General features: G+C 38.5%; 3 protein-coding genes across 6 annotated transcripts; all 3 read right to left on the reverse strand.

Moving 5' to 3' along the window:
* Window positions 1–5,175: 5,175 nt before the first annotated feature.
* On the reverse strand, window positions 5,176–6,665 carry LOC105177141 (protein NUCLEAR FUSION DEFECTIVE 6, mitochondrial). The gene is made up of 3 exons (XM_011100184.3): window positions 6,455–6,665; window positions 6,239–6,357; window positions 5,176–5,489 (listed from the first exon to the last, which is right to left on the reverse strand). Exons 1-3 carry the CDS (start codon window positions 6,625–6,627, stop codon window positions 5,470–5,472), a joined length of 312 nt encoding a protein of 103 aa, XP_011098486.1. The 5' UTR covers window positions 6,628–6,665; the 3' UTR covers window positions 5,176–5,469.
* A 450-nt stretch (window positions 6,666–7,115) lies between these two features.
* On the reverse strand, window positions 7,116–10,078 carry LOC105177139 (formate dehydrogenase, mitochondrial). The gene is made up of 6 exons (XM_011100183.3): window positions 9,653–10,078; window positions 8,656–8,827; window positions 8,025–8,565; window positions 7,823–7,947; window positions 7,576–7,688; window positions 7,116–7,479 (listed from the first exon to the last, which is right to left on the reverse strand). The coding sequence occupies exons 1-6, from the start codon at window positions 9,746–9,748 to the stop codon at window positions 7,366–7,368; spliced, it is 1,161 nt and encodes a 386-aa protein (XP_011098485.1). The 5' UTR covers window positions 9,749–10,078; the 3' UTR covers window positions 7,116–7,365.
* Window positions 10,079–10,707: 629 nt separating this feature from the next.
* On the reverse strand, window positions 10,708–14,126 carry LOC105177138 (formate dehydrogenase, mitochondrial). 4 transcript variants are annotated; one of them, XM_011100182.3, is made up of 6 exons: window positions 13,922–14,126; window positions 12,915–13,086; window positions 11,870–12,410; window positions 11,597–11,721; window positions 11,134–11,246; window positions 10,708–11,019 (listed from the first exon to the last, which is right to left on the reverse strand). In XM_011100182.3, the coding sequence occupies exons 1-6, from the start codon at window positions 13,994–13,996 to the stop codon at window positions 10,906–10,908; spliced, it is 1,140 nt and encodes a 379-aa protein (XP_011098484.1). In that variant the 5' UTR covers window positions 13,997–14,126; the 3' UTR covers window positions 10,708–10,905. The 4 variants fall into 4 exon arrangements, with proteins under 4 accessions (XP_011098484.1, XP_088740954.1, XP_088740956.1 ...); XM_088884828.1 differs by lacking the exon at window positions 13,922–14,126 and adding an exon at window positions 13,267–13,403; XM_088884830.1 differs by lacking the exon at window positions 13,922–14,126 and adding an exon at window positions 13,286–13,374.
* Window positions 14,127–14,166: the final 40 nt, after the last annotated feature.

A 14,166-nucleotide genomic window follows, 5' to 3' on the forward strand; every position in this document is an offset into this window, starting at 1 on the left:
TTTTTTATTATAAATCATTCAAAATTTACATCAATTAGGTTTTATAATTTAAGTAATTTAATATAAAAACCTTTTTTAGTTTTTAAAACTCGTTTTGTCCATCAATTAATAGATACCATATAATTTTTTTTATTTTATTATATTTATGATTATTTCATCATGTTTCTCTTTTTTTAATGTACATACATACATATTTTTGATTTTATTTAAGAGGTCATGCGACAAAAAGTACAGTGTTTAGTATCAATTATAACAAAAATATTATTTTTAAATTAATGAATTTACAAATTCTTTAAATTATAAAAAATATATTTGTCTATTCAAATGTTATTGACTCAATTAAAAGTTTAATTTATTTAAATAAATAGTTCAGTCAGCAAAGGAAGACGGCTGCCTGAAATCTTGACGACTGATGCCACCGTTGAAATAGAACGAACAAATTTTGTTTTTCTATATTTTTTGCCACTTTTTCCTTTTACTTTCAACTGATATTCCTATGATTTATAGTGTCTGTTTTAGTGTGTGTTGTGCATTTCACAATGGTAACAAATTTATAATTTTACAACTCACTTCCAATTGGGCTGAGCCGGTGGCCTTAATGGATAAACAATCACTTTCAAAATTCACATCAATTAGTTTTTATAATTTAAGTAATTTTATATAAAAACCTTTCACAATTTTTAAAACTCGATTTTGTCCATCAATTAACGCTATAATATTTTTTTATTTCATTATATTTATGTTTATATCAAAAAAACATTATATACGTACCTATTTATTATTGATTTTATTTGAGAGGTCATGTAACAAAAACTATAGCGTTTAATATCAATTATTAAAAAAATATTATTCTTAAATTAATCAATTTACAGATTTTTTAAATTATAAAAATTATATTTATCTATTCAAATGTTATTGACTCAATTAAAAGTTGGATTCATTTATAAATAATTTTATTGAGTGAAGTGATCATAATCATATAAATATGGTTAAGTTGGTATTTATAATTTAATATAATTAATAATAATTTATGCTATATATATATATATGTGTCTTTATTTATTTATTTTTAAGCGTTATTTGGCTTATAATTTACTTATTGGATACATTTTATTCTTAATATTTTAATTACACATTTTGAATTAATGCAATTTAATTTCATAATACAACAACCCTACTTGAGAAGTTCGAAGAAGCCTCTATTGTTCAGGTGTCGAGAACAGATAATGTCGTAGCCGACCAACTAGCCAAGTTAGCAAGCTCGATGACAGCCATCCGAAGCAGAAGAATCACTTTTCTCTCAATGGAAAGAGCTGTGATAGAGGAGCAAGAGGAGATTATGTGAGTGGACCCAACACCTCCGATTTGGAAAGAAGGGATCGTCAGATTCCTAACTGATGGAACTATACTGGAGGACCAAAAAGAGGCAAAGGTCTTGAAAGGAAAAGCATCCCGCTTCATTGTGATAGATGGAGGCTTATAAAAACGTGGTTTCTCGCTGCCCCTCCTAAAGTGCCTAACTCCTAAAAAGGAAAATTATGTCTTAAGAGAGATACATGAGGGAATTTGCCAAAACCACCTTGGAGGAAAGGCCTTAGCGGGAAAAGCCCCCAGGCATGGGTTCTTTTGGCCAACGATGCTCTCCCACGCACATGAGTTGGTTAGGCGATGCCGGGCATGCCAAGAACACGCAAATATTAATCACCAGCCGACAGCGCTAATGCAACCCCTTGAAAGTCCCTGCCCTTTTGATCAAAGGGGTTTGGACCTAGTTGGGTCTTTTCCGGAAGTCGCAGGACAAAGAAAATTCTTGGTTGCGGTGGACAATTTTACAAATTGTAGAGGCCAAGCCGTTAGCCAAAATATCGGAGAAAGATTAAGTTTCTATTGAAGAACATCATATGCCGTTTTGGATCCCCCGCGCCATAATATCCGATAATGGGACTCAGTTTTCGGGGAATAAACTTAAGGACTGGTACAAGGAGCTGGGGATCAAATAATTCTTCACATCAGTTAGTAATCACCAAGCAAACGGACAGATGGAGGTCACCAATCGGACAATCCTTTAACACTTGAAGACTCGATTGGGAACTGAAAAGGTGGCATGGGTGGATGAGCTCCCTAGCATTTTATGGGCATATCAAACCACACCAAGGAACCTATGGGAGAATTCCCGTTTAACCTATCTTATGGGACAAATGCCGTAGTGCTGGCAGAAATAGGAGAACTCTGTTGGCGAGTGAAACATTACAACCCAAACTGCAACGAGCAAGGGTTGAGGATGAACGTAAACTTTTTTGAAGAGGGTAGAGAAAAAACCACAATCCGAGCTACTATTTACACAACCAATGCGAGATTCAAGCCGAGAAGTTTTCAAGTGGGAGATCTGGTGATGCGAAAAGCCTAAGCTTCGGGCCCCATTGGAAAGTTGGATGCAAAGTGGGACATCCCTCGCACGTGGAACATCACAAATCGCAAATCTCAAGAAGTATTACTATTAAGTTATCTGGGTACGTAAGTTCACTTTTTGAATATTTTGTAATGAAGGGCAAAATAGAAGTGTAGCGTTTTATCCCTCCTCGTCGACCTCTTGTGAAACTCTTATAATTTACATCCAAGTAATGAAGTTAATTTTCCCGCTGTAGTTCAAAATTTCTTTGATAAGGGGGATCTATGGATTTTCGAGAGGCCCCCTTGAGGTACCAATTGCCCCGGGACCCCTAACTGAAAATCCACTAAGATTAACCCCCAACGACGTTATTCCTGGAGAATTTTTCCTCCCTAAATGAAGTTGGCAAAGATCCAACTTCGGGACGCAAGCGAAATCATCCCTTGAGACAACACCCAATTAAAATAGATTGCGTAAAAAAAGCAAACACATCCTAGAAAGATACAACGCGAGTGATATAAAAGTCAATTAAGTAAAATACTACAAAATCACGAGTTAGAACCGCCTACTTACAAAAGCGCCCCATATGAGGTGAAGCAGTCGCCCTAAACAATATGCGTTGATTACATGCCGAGAGTCAAATTCATACTAAACAAAATAATCCGATTACATTCTGAGATTAAATCCTAAGTAACAAACGGAAAACTACGAAGCTTTTAAACTTGGGGGGTTCAACCGTCGGCAACTTCCACCACCTCCTCTTCACCCTCCGACACCTCAAGATCAAGGAGCCCATTGTCTTCTTCAACAATCCGGCCCTTCTTGCTAAGGGTCCAACGAAGGACACGACGACACCTTCGAATTGCATCATTGTAAATAAGAGTTGCCTTGTCAGTTAAGATCGTATCGAACTTCTTTGATTCTTGGAACCTTGAGACCGCCTCCTCTTGAGCCTTAGCGATAAAAGCAACACCAGAGGCAGAGGCCAAAAATTTCCTCCCAATAGATATCTCTCGCTCAAATCGACGCTCCCTAGAGGCAATATTTTCGAAAGCCTCATCCCTCTCGCTACGTCTAGACCCCGTTGAGTTCAACTCAAAATCAGACATATCCTCTAAATTCTAACCTGAGTCAAAAGAATGACACTTAGGCAAACTCATAATCGCGGCAAATATGATCAGGTGAATAACCTTCTAGATATGGAGGAAGATCACCCCAAACGTCAAAAAAAAATTTCGGCAGGCGGATTAAAACCCGTAACATCCCCTCTACCGAGCCCCAGTACCGAACCACCTGAGGCGCGATCGCGAGTTGGGAGGGGGACTGCACCCCCTACCCGAGGCACCGCCTTGAGCCGACGGGTCGCCCCCCCTCCCCCCACCTCGAAGTCGCGCCTCGTGCCTTCCCCCACCTTCGCCGTACCCCCCCTTCCATCGGGTGTGCCGTCGTCTGCCGGCAATCTAACTCACGGTCATTTTCACAATCACCCTCCCCACTCCACATTTCAATCAAAGAAGTAAAATACAAAGCAAGAACACCAAATGAAGAAAAACAAAATTTAACTAAGGAAGAGAGTTACATTTGCTAGCCATTGTGGAGAAAATGGGGTTGGAAGTCTGAAATGCAAATGAAAGGAGAAAAATATAAGTGAGTAAGTGGAAGACAAATATGAGGCACATATCAAACAAATTCAACCAACCACACCGTATAACTTCCAACGCTACTATAAATACCAAAAATATTAATTTTTTAAGGCAACCACTATTTATTGCAAGTGATTATTTTTTCTTACTAAAAGACCTTTCTCGATAATCGTATTTCACCTGGTGCGTAATTGTATCATAGGTAAAATTTTTAATTTCATCAATTCATAAAACTCTCGACCACATCAATATATATATATATATATATATATCTTAGTGATTACATAACTGAATTATTATTGTGCGATACTAATGTTTAATTCACATGATATATATTTACAATTATCATAAAATTTTACTCATTATTAAAATATATTAGATTTCAGCTTCTCATTAAGGAAACAAATAACCCAAAAATAAAAACATAACAAAACAGTCAATTAATTAAAAAGTATAATGCAAAGTAATTATTTTGCCCTTGAAAGATATATTACAAGGAATTATCCCCATCACAATGTATCATGAGGAGTGTTGTTGTGCATATAAATTTTTTAATTTAAATCGACTTAGATCAAATATAAATCAATTACACAGTAAATATAATACATTTGTCATGAAATTGATGTGCAATTTGAGAGAAATGATCCATTACACGTCAAATATGTCATATTTATTGTATTTTGATCGAACTTGATTTAAATAAAGTTGTTTTTACTGTACGTATATACAAATTTGAGCTATAAAATGTGAATAAATCACCAATCTATGAATCTGATTTCCTGTATTTGTAGTGGCACGAACTACTAGTTGACAACTTACAAATTTAGGGACTGAAGTGAGGAAAAAAAAAAGTCTAAACTGGTCATTTTATTCCCAATTATAATATGGTCAGAACGATCAATTTGAAACAAAATTCAAGTTTAGAAGTGTCTATACAGTACAACGTCCTAAAACAAGAAAATGAAAATGACAAGGTGGTAAAACCTTGGAGCTCCACAAGACCCCAACCTCACAGCAAAACCCCAAGATAGGCAGTTCCTCCTTCCTCCAAACAAATCCATTTTTTCAAGAAACCTGCTGAAAAGACATCTATAGTATACCTGGAATCTCGAAATATCGATAGTTATATGCATGAAGAATACGTAAAGCCACAAACCAGTTTGAATATAGCAAAGAGAACTGAGTGCAACAAACAACAAAACCAATCAGCGAGTTTTGCCCTCCTTAAATGTAACATAAATAGCCACATAATATGTTTAATTAAGGAGCAAGTACAGAACAAGATCATATTCTACCAATAATACAACCATTTTAATGTTACATTTATTCTTATGTCAAAAGGATGGAATTATCTCTGGCCATCTTTCCCGGCATCTCGATTGAAGGTCCTGGAATTATCTCTGCTGGTTCTTCCCAGCAACTCCTTTAAAGGTCCTGTTATAGCGGCGTTGCAAAGCCTGATGGCAAAACAAAGAAAGAACATGCTTCATCATCCAAACCAACACAACACCACATGACATATAGTAAATACATGTTATTCTCTATGCGTTGATTTCACTGCAATTTGCAAGACACAGCATCATGTGAAGAATCCACCAACAATGATTCATTGTTATGGTGTTCATTCAATTCTCTCCTTTACTATAAAATAACTGTCTATACCCTTTTGAATCAAAACTCAGACAAGAAACATAATAACAAAGCAAGCATTAGTTCACTCGAACCTTGAATCTCAATTTCATTTACTTCCTTCTTTTTTGAATTCCCCAAACTTCTAAAAGAGGTATTAGGCATGATCACTAACCGTTTCCTACATGCCCAAATGAGAAGTTCCATAATGTTGTATAACAGGAGATTAGCTACCATCAAAATGTTCTCAGTTCTCAAAGATTACTGTTAATTAGTTTTGATATTGACTAGTGTTATCAAATGGTCAATGATGGAAACCCAAAGACCGGAAAGGGGTATGCATAAAAATTACGGGCGCAAATCCCAAACCTGCCACACAACAACATTGTCGCAATTTCCGGACTTTCAATCACATCGATATGCCATTTTTCATGTATAAGTTGCAAATTGCAAGTCAAATACACAATCAATTAAGTTATACAAATTCCATTTTAACATTTCAGAACTGGAACACAGTGTAATGATAATGAAATGAAAAATAGAAAACTCAAAAAAGAAATTGGGAACAAATGAATACCTTCAGAAAGAAAACCCCACTGCCCAACCTTGGAAGACAGCATTGAGTTGAGCAATGCAGATGCAGTCACCGAATGCAGTGGCATCAGCGACTCTCCACACCCTAGCTCAACTGGTAGCCTGAAATTGACAGACTTTCTAGTTTATTTAACTGTAATAACACCAATAACAATCGATCGGGCAATACATAAAAAAAATCAGCTTTTCTCCGGTGAACCTGGAAGAAAGAAAGGAGCGATGACGAGGTGACGAACGAGGGATAGTGGGCGTGAGTCCACTGAGCTTCGATGGTCCAGCGGCAACTGAATGCGATGATTGGCCTCGAAACAACAAGGTTCTTGCAGTGTTAGAAGATCGTTGAACGAGATTTCTAGTGCAATAGGACGCCATACTTTTTCAGTTGATTCAAAACCTCTGGGTTCTTAAACCCTAGGATAGTTCAGTTGCGAGATTCAGAAAGTCGGATTGGTTAGCCGGGTCGGGCATTGGTCCAGCCCAGTTATTACTGGACCATCCCAGATAAACCTGATTGTTGGGCCGGACTACGGCTGTCCGGTTGGTTCTTTGTCCCAGTCTGTGTGAATCAATTCAATTTTGCTTACAATCTTGACAGAGTTTGAATTAAATCCCAATTTAATTAATTATATTAGCATCTGAGCATAATTTAGATAAATATTTCTGAATAATATATATATATATATATTAAATATGAGATTACAATGTGATTAAGACTAATTTTTACACAATAGTATAGTTATGAATAATTATCCAAATATGAATATTTATTTAGACTCTGGAGGCTTTATCGATTCATTTTCAAATAAAATTTGGAATGTGTTGGATTCCAATTTTGAATTGAAATCAAATAAAGTAATCAATTATATAACATGCATATCATATCATTAGTTTTGTTGAAACAGAACACCAATAAGAGATACAGTAAAAGCGTTCACTCATTAGTACTCGTAAAGATCCGGGGCAAGAACAGCCTGCTTGCCACAATTACGAGACTCTTATTATAGATAAGGAATTACAATAAGGAGGTTGATTGGTTTATTAATATAGCATGGAACTACACACGACAAGAGTCGTAGAAGTCGAAATCCACACATGGTGAAGCAGCAACATCTAGCGATACTGGTTTGCGAGTACTCCATCCTTGACGATGTAGTTTTGTGGAGGGAAATCTTCTCCCTTGAAATACCTCTCCAACATGTCCTTCACTCCAGCCGCATAACGCAACTACAATGGCAGTACATTTGCACTTGCTTCAATTGACAACGTCATGAGAAGCAGCAGCAGTGACATGAATAGACGTCAAAACCAAATAATTGTTACCTGTCCATCGATGGTGGTTCCGGATACATGAGGGGTCATAGCCTGGTTCGGCATGTAGCGCCAAGGGTGATCCTTTGGAGCTGGCTGTGGGTTCCAAACATCTCCACTGTAACCTAAGTTAACAGTGGAAGCAATTTCAAAGGAGAGAAACAATAAGAGGCGAAAAGTTCAAGTCAGCAGCAATGGCACCAATTACTCCTGCAAAGGCATGTAATGATGTCCATTTTAACTGCATTTGATGGCATACCTGCAATATGCCCACTGGAACAAGCGTCAACAACTGCTTGTGTATCCATGATTGCACCTCTAGCATTGTTCACAATTAGAACTCCCTTTTTCAGCTTAGCTATCCTCTCTTTGTCAAACATTCCTCTGAGGAAAACACAGGACAATTACTCAGGGGTTCTTCAAATACAGATCAAGAATTTGGAATTTAGAGATTAACAAACTTTGTTTTCTCGGTGAGAGGCGTGTTGATGACGATTACGTCACATTTAGGAAGCATTGCATCTAGATCTTCTTCAAACTTGGCTCCAATTTCACTCTCTAGCTGCGGATCCATCTTGATGCGATCATGGTAGAGCAAATTGCAGTTGAAAGGCTTCAACCTCTGGAGCAACAGTCGGCCAATACGTCCAGCTCCAACCGTCCCAACTGTCTTGCCTTCAAGATCGTAAGCTCGATAAGCAATAGCTGCGACATTCCATTCCCCATTAATGACCTGGTGATGACCAGGCAAAAAGTTGCGAACAAGAATGAGAATCCTCATAAGTTCATCTTCAGCAACTGACACAACGTTGCTCCCGGTGACCTCTGCCACTGTTAATCCAGCCTCAGCTGCAGCCTTGAGATCTACGTGATCGGAGCCAATGCCCGCAGTGAGCAAAAGTTGCAAATTTTTTGCCTTGTTGATCCTTTCGGCCGTCACATATGCCGGATGGAAAGGGGTGGTTATCAGCACGTGGAGATCAGGTATGTGTTTCTCAAGCTCTGCATAGTGCATACAAGACCATCATCAGTATGAATGCAGAATTGGTCATTTGCCAATGTAATTGTGATGGTGCTTTGATGCTCCCTTACCACAATGTGGTCCGTCCTTGTCTGAGGTGACTATGTACTGATGACCCTGAGATTCCAACCATTCGCGTATGCCCAATGCATTCTCCGCACAGCCCAGGAAATTGGGGTTCATGGAAGCATATTCATTTGCCTGGTAAAAGACGCCCACAATCTTCTTGCTGCCAGGCGAGGCCTGTGCACGTACAGAATGTAAAAGTCAAAATTCTCTAACACAATTAGAACTGAAATTATATAGAAGAATGGAGTAAAATTCTTGAAATTTCTCAAGTCTTCCTGCAAAAAAATATTTCAAAGCTCCCTCTCCCCCAAACTACGAAGCCGAATTGGCCCTGCGCTGTTGCGCGGCCCTGATAATTCTCGGCTAGTCCGAGCTACTTGGATGGACTGTCATGAGACAGGCGAATAGGACACCAGGTGCACCCTGACCCAGCCAACAATTTCCGGTGCCACTTATTATTTCTTTAATTTAAAACATTGTTGGGTCTGGGCCAGGACTGTACCTCAAAGGGTCTCGAGCGAAAACTAATGGGCCTTGGCCTAAATCACGTTCTATTGACAAATTAGCCTTAAGCTGCCACGTGACATGTCGCAGACTTGTAGTTTTGGGGTGATGAATTTGATCGGTTTCTTTCTTTCCATAAATTCTTCAAACAAATTCGAGTCAAACTCTCAAACAAATATAACATATTTATAATATAATCTGTCATTATTTTTGAATTATATGTCATTTTACATGTATTACAAACTTACAATTGTTATGTAATTACTTTAATTTGATGGAATCCGATTTAGAAAGAATTAGAATTTTCTTTCCAAACAATATCCATCGCTCTATACAAAACTTTTCTTCAACACAAACAATTAATTATACAGGGGGTCTCAAAATTTAGAGAATCAACAAGCTACTGCAAATCAGAGGAGATCATATATAGTTTCGTCAGCAGAAGTTTCCGAAAGGGATAAAATAATTGTAAAAAGCAAAGCAAGGAAGGCTTACGTGAAGGCCCCTCGAAGCTAGAACTGAAGCGGGAGCGGGGTTCCGTGAAGAAATAAAAGCGCGAACCGCAGAAGCAGCCGCACGCTTCATCGCCATCGGTAGTCGTTCTTTGAAAGGCGATTCGGTAGAGAGATGAGACTGAAGAGAAGCGTTTATGTAAGTGGAGAATAGACAAGTGTAGCAACTCAACACCGCTCTGCTGCCTTTATATAGATGAAAATGAAAAAAACCATGGAAGAGTTAGCAAAAAGTAAATTCAACTGCCAACACCCCACTTCTTATTGCTCCACCACAAAACATGACACTCATTTTTTGGGTTATTTAACCCGTTTATAATTTTTCAGTAACATTTCATGGTGGTGGAAAGCATTTTGAAGCTGATTTATTTGTAGTCACTTAGAGTAGTTTTTGTTTTTTGGTTTTCATTAAAAATAAAGAAGGAATGAATGGTGAGTATATTTTTCCTAGTAAGAGTCCAAAATATCTAACATAGTAAAATGTAAGATCTCCGGAATCGATCACGTGGAAACGAAGAGGCAATAATTTGACTAGGGTGGGGTGTGGCCCCAACAACTTACAACATGATTTAAGATAACGGGTGGCTGTCGGTTTCTTTCTTCTTCGGCCAAATGTCTCTATGCCATTCTAAAAATGATTCAAAACTTAATTTATGTGTGTTAGAGAATAATGGTTTTGATTATCTAAAATATGAAATGATGATCATTGATAGTTATTTGTCACAAAGTCACATTAATTCCTTAAAAAAGAAAAATACTAACTACATGTAAGCATACTCATAATTCTTTTTCGGTCAATGTGGCTTGGGCCAATTGCTGTATTGTTTACATTCTTGTTTACCCAATCCAACACACAACTTTTGTGACTCACACACGGATCTCCATTTTAAATGCTAGTAGAATTCTATTCCGATACCGCTTTGTCACAAATTTACACTTATCTCTAAAAGAGTAAACATTTTAAAGTGAGGAAGAATTGATTTTGGCGTCAATCACTTACGATCAATGCATTAACCGTACCCGTAGAACAAAGAAAGATGAGAACAATAAGAGATGTAATAAAGGAAACACTGATTGGTACTTTCAGATTCTGGGCAAGAACTGCCCATTTGGCACACTTATGGAACTACATAAAGATGGGAAATTACAAAAGAAAGGTTGGTTTATTTAGGTAGCATTGAACTACACATGACAACCCTCATGGAAGCCGGAATCTCAACAGTTGGTGAAGCACATTTAGCGGTACTGGCTCGCGAGTTCTCCATCCTTGACAATGTAATTCTGTTGAGGAAAATCCTCACCCTTGAAATACCTGTCCAGCATGTCCTTCACTCCAGCCGCATAACGCAACTACAACATCAATATCAAAGTCTTCAATTTGTTGGAAAATAAACCTATTTTCGTGTGATGATGGAAGAGATGCAGCAGAAAGTTGAGTAGACTTCAAAGGAAAATGGCCGTTACCTGTGCGTCAATGGTAGTTCCAGAAATGTGCGGGGTCATGGCTTGGTTTGGCATGTAGCGCCAGGGGTGATCCTTAGGGGCTGGTTGTGGGTACCAAACATCTCCACTGTAACCTAAAGTAACAATGGAAGCATTGGTTTAAAGGGACAAGCAGCCATCATTCATCAATCGAGCTCATTTGGCATGGAAGTGGATTTCGAGTGTAACCATTATAAATTGAACAACGTTAAATCTAATTCCAATTTCCTGGCCCCAATTCATTCTTCAGAATCCATTTATTTCGCAGATAAAAACAGTTTTTTTTTTCCCTTGTCTTTAAGTTTAATACAGCTAAATGAGACATGATGAAGATTAATTGATTTGCAAGGAGAGAGAATGCTAGAAGAAAAGTCAGCTAGTAGAAAAAAACTAATTGCTCGGAAGACATTCAATGGTGTCCATTCAAATGCATTTGTTGAGATACCTGCAATATGCCCACTGGAACAAGCATCAGCAACTGCTTGTGCGTCCATGATTGCACCTCTAGCGTTGTTCACAATTAAAACTCCCTTTTTCAGCTTAGCTATCCTCTCTTTGTCAAACATCCCTCTGACAAGAATCACATATAAGCCGTGTGCTATTTTTTAATGTTTGAGATGCAATATAGAGCCCTAATTCTCACATATGTCATCAATGCAAAAGCCCTTCTAAAACAGATCGGGGATTTGGAGATTAGGAAATAAATTAGTAAACTTACTTTGTTTTCTCAGTAAGAGGTGTGTTGATGACAATTATGTCACACTTCGAAAGCATTGCATCTAGATCTTCCTCAAACTTTGCTCCAGTTTGACTCTCTAGCTCCGGATCCATCTTAACACGATCATGGTACAGCAGATTACAGTTGAAAGGTTTCAGTCTCTGGAGTAACAGTCGGCCAATACGCCCAGCTCCAACTGTTCCAACTGTCTTACCTTCAAGATCATAAGCTCTATGAGAAACAGCTGCGACGTTCCAGTCCCCATTAATAACCTGATGGTATCCAGGCAAAAAGTTCCGAACAAGAATGAGAATCCTCATGAGTTCATCTTCAGCAACTGAGACAACATTGCTTCCAGTGACCTCGGCCACTGTTAATCCAGCATCAGCCGCAGCCTTCAGATCAATATGATCAGAGCCAATTCCAGCAGTGAGCAAAAGTTTCAAGTTTTTTGCTTTCTTGATCCTTTCGGCAGTCACGTATGCCGGGTGGAAAGGGGTCGTTATCAGCACGTGGAGGTCAGGTAAGTGTTTCTCAAGCTCTGCAAATGATCACTGAATTAGACAACGCAAAAGCCATCAACTCAAACAAGCAAGGATATCTTGCTAAATGTTCCCTTTGGTTTGTCCCGTCATCTCTGAATTAGAGATTAAAAGGACATCTTCCTAAATGTTCCTGCCGCTGTTTTCCAATTTTACATGATAGCTAACTAAAGAAGCGAACCACATAAACAATTATGTGTACCAGAAAATACACTAATTTTCTTTGGGTGAAGAGGAATAAAGAAGTTCTTCTAGCTATAGAAATGCAAAATTGGCCATTCGCCAACTCAAATTGTTTAATTATATCCTTCAACAAAAACGCTTCTCTTCTTTACTGCCCTGCATTACCTTGCAACATAACTCATGTAATTCTTCATCAATATGTATATCTCTAACCATTAGACATCAAACCTTAGTAGGAACTTATGTGAAAGCGCCATTTAGGCCTATCTTATGTTTTAACAAACCGCAATGTAATCTGACGACACATTCACTCTCCTTACCACAATCTGGACCTTCTTTGTCCGAAGTGACTATGTACTGGTGACCATTGGATTCCAACCATTCGCGTATGCCCAATGCATTCTCAACACAGCCCACAAAATTCGGATTCATGGAAGCATACTCGTTTGCCTTGTAGAACACACCCACAATCTTCTTGCTGTCAGGTGAAGCCTATGCACGTAAAGTAAAATGGTCACAAGGTATCATAAAACACCATGTGGAGGTCAAAGTTCTCACCACAATTAACACTGGAATAATATATAATTGCATTGTAAAACTCTTGAAACTTTAAAGTCTTCCAGCAAAAGTATCAAGAAGATATCAGAGCACCCCCCCAAAACTCTAGTCTACCCAAGCTATGAAGCCGAACCAGGCCTGCTGACATTCTTGGTCAATCCGGGCCACTTGGGTCGGTCTGGGCGGGGTTCTACCCTGATGACCCCGCCAAGATTTGCCCATTCAAGTTATTAGTTCTTTTGTTTCTAAATCTTTGCTGTTTCCGGGAAGGCGGTTGCGGAGTGCGGACAGGAAACTAAACTTGGTTTGGGCGTGGGCCGTGGGAATCAAATTTTAGAGCCTTAGCCCAAATAACTTTGTATTTACAAATTTGGCAATAAGCTGCCACGTGTATGACGTGTTTTGGACTCTTCTGTCTTCACGCACCTGGCGTGATGCTTTCTCTCTTCTCCGATACAATCATCGTTACGCTCTATACAAACTTTTCTTCAACACAAACAAACAAGTCCTACTCGAGGTTCAAAAATTAAAAGATCGATATGTTACTTCAAATCAGAGGGAATCATAACTTCAACAGCAGAAGTTCCTCGCCGGAAAACTAACTTTAACTGCAGTCATTTGAAGTCCGAAACATTTTGTAAAATAAAGACGAACGTTGTGATCATAGAAATGATCACATAAACGAAACAGAACGAGAAAACAAAACAAAATTATCCTAAAAATTATTAAACAGAGAGCTTTGGTTTTCCGAAAGGAGAGAAACGCTTACATGAAGGCCTCTGGCAGGGTTTGTTGAAGAACTAAAAGCACGGATTGCAGAGGTGGCAGCACTCTTCATCGCCATCTTAAGTCACCGAAATTCAGAAACCAGAGAAAGGATTGGAGCAAAGAGAGAGATGAGACGGAAGAGAACAGTATACTGCACTTGTGCTGTCTAAGAAGTGTGTGTGGGAACTGAACTCACTCTGCTGCTGTTATATAGATGACAAAAAACCGAAGCCGAGTTCTCATCTC

Source organism: Sesamum indicum, linkage group LG9, assembly GCF_026168435.1.
Source record: "Sesamum indicum cultivar Baizhima isolate 11 linkage group LG9, ASM2616843v1, whole genome shotgun sequence".
Lineage (NCBI taxonomy): Eukaryota > Viridiplantae > Streptophyta > Magnoliopsida > Lamiales > Pedaliaceae > Sesamum > Sesamum indicum.